At 35.9% G+C, this 6,481-nt stretch overlaps 1 protein-coding gene across 1 annotated transcript; it reads left to right on the forward strand.

Moving 5' to 3' along the window:
- The first annotated feature begins 271 nt into the window (after window positions 1-271).
- LOC146746201 (uncharacterized) lies at window positions 272-5,934 on the forward strand. Its single transcript, XM_085498206.1, has 5 exons — window positions 272-307; window positions 2,586-2,975; window positions 3,038-3,860; window positions 4,024-4,355; window positions 4,663-5,934. The coding sequence occupies exons 1-5, from the start codon at window positions 272-274 to the stop codon at window positions 5,932-5,934; spliced, it is 2,853 nt and encodes a 950-aa protein (XP_085354332.1).
- The last annotated feature ends 547 nt before the right edge of the window (window positions 5,935-6,481 follow it).

Here is a 6,481-nt window from a genome sequence, read left to right on the forward strand (position 1 = left end):
GGCGGAAAATGGGCAATGGTTCTAACAGCCAGATGACCGTGATATGAACAGATACAAACTCTATAGATACAAATAGTACTTACATTAATGTCGCTATAATTTATTGCCAAGATTATTATATCTATAATACATTGAAGTGCATCATGTAATTAAACTATTGGTTGCTTGACAGAGATATGGTACAGTGTTAAACAATCACAGTTACTGCTCTCAGCCTCGTACTGTTATTATTAAGAAGTCGACATACATGCGGATGTTGCACTGCATCACTATGACTACAAGCTTTGCTAAACGAAAAGTGAAGAAAGTAATGACAGAACTTATATAAATGTAACAAAATAATGAATTAATAAATAAATTGTTTCATTATCATCGTTTCATGTCTATAAATATAGAGAACTATATGAAACTCTTCGATCACAGATATTCTAGTAATTTATCAAACTTTTCATGTTCTTGTGAAAGCATCTATGAAAATGTTCATCATATAATTTAAAGGGGAATAACCAACGCTATTAAACTTGGCATACATATTTCGTATGTGGCTTGGAAAAAAACTAGTAAAGTGTCAATGTCAATATACGTTCACAATATGTGAAGATGCAAGAGAAGAGTGCTGTCGACTTCACAAATTCATGTGGTTGGTTATATAGCTGCATTGTTAAAAGCTGTACATTCAATATGGTTGTCTGTAAAATATGTTGTCACTCAACAGTTTTGCCAAGAGCTGTTGTGTAAACCATATAATACGGTTACTTTAACAATGCGAAATGCTCTGTAGAAACAATTAGAATTCGTACAAATACTACTTCTAACATGTATATTATTTTGAGTTATTTTTCAATGTTGGTGGTAAATTAGATGGTTCACGCATTTGAAATTATATTATCATTCTGCTAAGTTTTGTGTTTTGAATCTACTTGTAGTTGTGTATTCGTCTATTGTGGTCTAAGAGAGTGCTAAAGACATTGTGCTATTTCTGAAAGTTCTGTTGTGTAATTTATGAGGTTATGTGATATTCTAAGAGCAGTTGTTTTAGTGACATATTTTCACTTTAGATGTCAGGATGAATGAAATCTACCAAATCCCCCTATCAAAGGTTAGTGGATATTTGGACAATTAAGATGCGCCAATATGTAGTATTAATAATAACAGTTAACCAAGGAGTATTCGGAAACTTACCAGATCTAACGGAATTATTTCTAGAAAAATCTGAAACCTAGTGGGCCAAGGAGTTTCAGCAAAAACAATGTTAATTAATCATTAATCATCTAAATAACTCATTGGCGAGTTTCAGTAATTACTATGTATGTACATGTATGTAATTGATATATAGAATAGCTGATCGAGTAAAATGAAACATACTAAATTGACTGAGTCGTTTGTAGACAGAAAGCTAAATATACATGAAGATTGAAATACCTTGTTTCCGACAATTTCAAATCCTAAAAATACATAGCATACAAATAATATTAAATTCGAAATACTTATTAACATATTGTAGGAGTTAATATAAATTAACTGACAACAATGTTTTATGAAAGTTCAGATAAATACCATTCATAGTTCGCAAGATTATCAATAGTTTACGTTCAATAGTTTACGTTTGTTAAGGTCTAATAATTTACATTGTACAATATTTCCAAATATAAATTCCACGACATTGATGGTCGTCCTGTACATTTTCATAATGCGTTGATGATCAAAATTGGGGAAATTGATAAAGCAAATAAATAGATTGTTTTTAAAGGGGAAACAGTTTTAAGTAGGCTAAAAAATATATTACTCGGAATTTCGATTAATAAGTTTAATGTGGAGAGAATAAGTGCAGATTGTTGGGGCAAATAACATCATAGCGGCATCCAGAATGAACCGTTTCTTACACATGTTACATGGGTTGAAACGGCTGTCATTTTGGGTCTTGATATTGATGATTTACATATTTCAGTTGAACCACTTGTACGATCCTCCACTAAAATTGATTTGTCAAGTATCCCCCCATTTTTACCTGATGCGTGTATTACTTCTGTTCTGTCAAGTTATGGACGTGTGACGAGTGCAGTACGAGCGATTCCGCGGGAATGTAAGAGACGTCTCTGAAACACGTCAAATCGTTTCGACGTCAGGTTTATGTTCACTTGAAAGATGTCAGTATTAACGGTTTACTTCCAATCACTTATCAGGGTCAGATATGTAATATTTATGTTTCAACTGATTTGTTTTGAGTGTAAAATGAAAGGACATACACGAAAATCATGTCCAAATTCTCAAAGCATTGTTACGCAAATGGAGATGGGGGAAAACAATGAAGGCTCCCAAATAGTAAAAGTGTTGCATTGAAGGTAGGAGGTGAACAAAGGAGTAAGTTAGAGGGCCAGTCAAAATATGTTAATCAGCCAGGGGTAACGACACGCAGTGGACTATATAGAGTACAAAATTGTAATTATTGTAAGAAGCTTGGGCATGTGATATAAAATTGTTATGCGTTGAGATGGAAGAAAGAGAGAGAGCAAGGAATTTCGCAGAGTGCATGTACTGTTAGTGAACCGATAAGTGATGTGTCTTTTCGATCCTGTTCTTTTCAGAGAAAGTCGGATTTGGGTAATATTATAAATGATTTTAAACCGTTTGTATCTGAGGGATTGGTTAGTGCGGTTAACGATACTACTAACCCTTCTCCTGTTAAGATATTGCGAGACACAGGGGCCACCCAGTCTTTGCTATTGGAGAAAATGTTACCTTGTAATGTTGATTCCTTCACCGGGGAGTATGTAATTGTGAAGGGTGTGGAAGGAGGCTTTATTAATGTACCACTGCATAAAATTAATCTTTCCTCAGAGTTAGTATCAGGACCTGTTATTGTTGAAGTGAGGCCTATGTTACCTGTCGATGGTGTATCCTTTTTGTTGGGAAATGACTTAGCTGGGCCGAAAGTGGTAGCTGATCTTAGGGTTGTACGTCAGCCAGTTTCTGTGGTGAGTACTGAAACAGTTGCCGAATGTATTCCTGGTATTTTTCCTGCTTGTGCAGTCACTAGGGCTATGTCTCAGAAACTGCTGGGCAAAGGAGTGTTGATAAAGATAAGTTAACAGAAAAATCCTGTGACTTGTCTGAGACGTTTCTTGGTAAAGTATTAAATAATGCGCCAGACGAGGAGTATTTGGATGATAGTGAACGTATAGGTAAGGATAGCACTAATAAAGTTGAAGGGAATAAGCCAGATGTACCTCTTTCTAGGTCAAGATTGATCAGAGAACAAAGGGATTACCCAGATACTTTAGCTCTATTTGAATTGGTGCTTACCAAAAGTGAAATTGACAGTGTCCCTACTGGATATTTTGAACAAAATGGTGTTCTTATGAGGAAGTGGCGGTCGCCAGTAGTGCCATCTTCCGAGGAATGGTCAGTAATATATCAAATTGTGGTGCCGAAGGCGTATAGATCTGAAATATTGAAGATAGCTCATGAGATTCCTATGGGTGGACATTTAGGTGTTACAAAAACTTTAAACAAGATTATGAAACACTTCTATTGGTCAGGTATTAAGCGTAGTGTCTCAGAGTTCTGTAGAAATTGTCATGATTGTCAGATAGTAGGTAAACCTAATCAGAAAGTTCCTGTAGCTCCATTAAAACCTATACCTGCTATTGGTGAGGCATTTAGTAAGGTCATAGTTGATTGTGTGGGTCCTCTACCAAAAACAAAGCGGGGAAATAAGTATCTGTTGACAGTTATGTGTACAGCAACGCGATTCCCGGAAGCTATCCCATTGCGTAATATAACTGCCTCAAGTGTGGCTAAAGCTCTTATTAATTTCTTCACTTTCGTGGGTTTGCCCAAAGAAATTCAGTCGAACCAAGGTTCAAATTTTACATCGGGATTGTTCCAGCAGGTGGTGTACGAGTTAGGGGCTCAGCAGATTATATCTAGTGCTTATCATCCCGAGTCCCAAGGGGTGTTAGAGAGGTTGTCTGGAAAATGAAATAGATTGGGATGAAGGTGTAAATTTGTTATTATTTGCAGTTAGAGACTCGGTTCAGGAGTCGTTAGGATTCAGTCCATTTGAATTGGTCTTTGGTCATGTGGTTAAGGGTCAGTTGAAGTTGTTAAAAGAAAAGTGGTTAGAAGAGGGGTCTAGACTTGATTATGTGGCTAAGTTTAGAAAGAGATTGAGTGAGGCGTGTGATGTCACTCGTAAAAATCTGAAATCAGCTCAAGGCAAAATGAAATTATTGTATGATAGGAAGGCAATAGAGCGTTCATTTAATCCTGGTGATCAAGTGTTGGTATTATTACCAGTTATGGGTAGTACTTTGAGGGCTAGGTATCATGGTCCATATATAGTTCTTAAAAAGGTAAATGATGTCGATTATGTAGTACAAACTCCCGATCGGAGAAAATCAACCCAACTATGTCACATTAATATGTTGAAGCGTTATTATAATAGAGATAAAGTTAAACTATGTATGGCAGTAGAGTGTGAGATTGTTGGTGAAACTGAGGATGTAGAAATTGAGTGTAAAACGTTAGTTGATAAATTAGGGATTAAATTAAATAATTCAGAGATTTTAATGAATTTTGAGATGAAAATTAGTCACTTACCTTTTGAACAAAGAAATGATATTACTAAATTAATCACGCAATACAAATGCCTATTTTCAGATGAGAAATGCCTCTCCTGTCAAACAGCACCCATATCGCGTCAATCCCATGAAATTAGAAATCATTCGTAAAGAAATTAAATATATGCTTGAGATCAACATCATTGAGCCAAGCGATAGCTGTTGGTCCTCTCCTTGTGTGTTAGTTCCAAAACCCGATGGCTCAATGAGGTTCTGTACAGATTTTCGAAAGGTGAACTCTCTTACCAAAACTGATTCGTATCCCATACCCAGAGTGGATGACTGCATTGACAGGATTGGTAATGCCATATATATTACAAAATGTGATCTGTTGAAGGGTTATTGGGGTGTCCCTTTAACTGACAGAGCAAAACAAATCTCTGCATTTGTAACTCCTGATAATTTGTACCAGTATAGAGTCTTGCCATATGGTATGAAGAATAGTGCGGCCACGTTCCAAAGAATGATGGACATTTGTTTGAGGGATTTGGAAAATGTGGAAACGTATATTGATGATATTGTAGTATTTAATGACTCGTGGCCGGCACACTTGGAGAGTCTTACCAAAATGTTTGATCAGCTTCAGAAGGCTAACTTAACTATTAATTTGTCAAAAAGTGAGTTTGGGCAGGCCACTGTGACCTATCTTGGTCATGTTGTAGGTCAGGGCCAGGTTAAGCCTGTTGTTGCAAAAGTGCGTAGTATTGTTGAATACCCCATTCCCGGAAATAAACGGAGTCTAAGACGATTCTTAGGAATGACAGGCTTTTATAGAAAGTTCTGTAAACATTTTTCAGATGTTGCAGCTCCACTTATTGATTTACTTAAGAAAGACGTGAAATATATATGGTCCGATGCATGTCAGCGATCTTTCGAGAAAGTGAAATCTCTGTTGTGTAGCGAACCAGTGCTAATGGCTCCCGACTTTGGAAGACCATTCAGTTTGTCGACCGACGCCAGTGACATAGGTGCTGGTGTTGGCCTGTTTCAAAATGACGACGAGGGTATCCAACGTCCAATAGGATACTTTTCTAAGAAATTCAATCAACATCAACGAAATTATTCTACTGTGGAGAAAGGGACGTTAGCATTGGTTATTGCTGTACAACACTTTGATGTTTATATCTCTGCCTCTGTGAAACCTGTAATAGTTTTCACCGACCATAATCCTTTAGTCTTTCTAAATAGAATGAAAAATAAAAATAGAAGATTACTTAATTGGAGTTTACAGCTACAAGAATATGATCTTGATGTAAGACACATCCGTGTCAAAGACAATGTATGTGCCGATGCGTTATCTAGAGCTTTGTAAATAATTAATACAAAATAAATAAATAAAAAAATTAATAAAAATAAATAAAAATAGTATAAAATAAAAATTGTATATATATTTAAAAAAAATAATTGATATAGATTGTACAAGTCTTTTGTGTACTAACTAATGTAAAAGAAAATCTGTATTCCAAATTTTCTTCTGTAGGAAGGATGTGTTTACGTACCTGTAATGTTATGAGACTTGTAGAGATTGATTTCATAGTGTTTGTATTAAATTAATATGGCTTGTGGACAAAAGGTTGAATGCTCGCTAGATGAGGGCGTGGTGATTTGCAATTTTTGTGTTTTACCAATTGAGTATAGAAATATTTAAGTTAAAATATATTGTAATTTGGTTGAGCATATATATTGTGCAGGTTTTGAATAGCTGCTAAGTTAAGAGTGGGAACTGCGTTACGTATGACATACAAATTACCTCCAAGCTAGGGAGTAGATACGTCATGCAAGGGTCTGAACAATGATCGACCTGAGGGGTCCGATTTGACTACGTAAAACAGAACTGCAGAGCTTGAAGGGAGTTGCGG

This window comes from Saccoglossus kowalevskii, chromosome 4 (assembly GCF_978046115.1).
Source record: "Saccoglossus kowalevskii chromosome 4, keSacKowa6.1, whole genome shotgun sequence".
NCBI lineage: Eukaryota > Metazoa > Hemichordata > Enteropneusta > Harrimaniidae > Saccoglossus > Saccoglossus kowalevskii.

Coding starts and splice junctions, on each gene's coding strand:
- LOC146746201 (XM_085498206.1), top strand. CDS start 272: ATGACTACAAGCTTTGCTAAACGAAAAGTGAAGAAA. Junction 2,976..3,037: donor TACGTCAGCCAGTTTCTGTG/GTGAGTACTGAA, acceptor TGCAGTCACTAG/GGCTATGTCTCAGAAACTGC. Junction 3,861..4,023: donor AGAAATTCAGTCGAACCAAG/GTTCAAATTTTA, acceptor TATTATTTGCAG/TTAGAGACTCGGTTCAGGAG.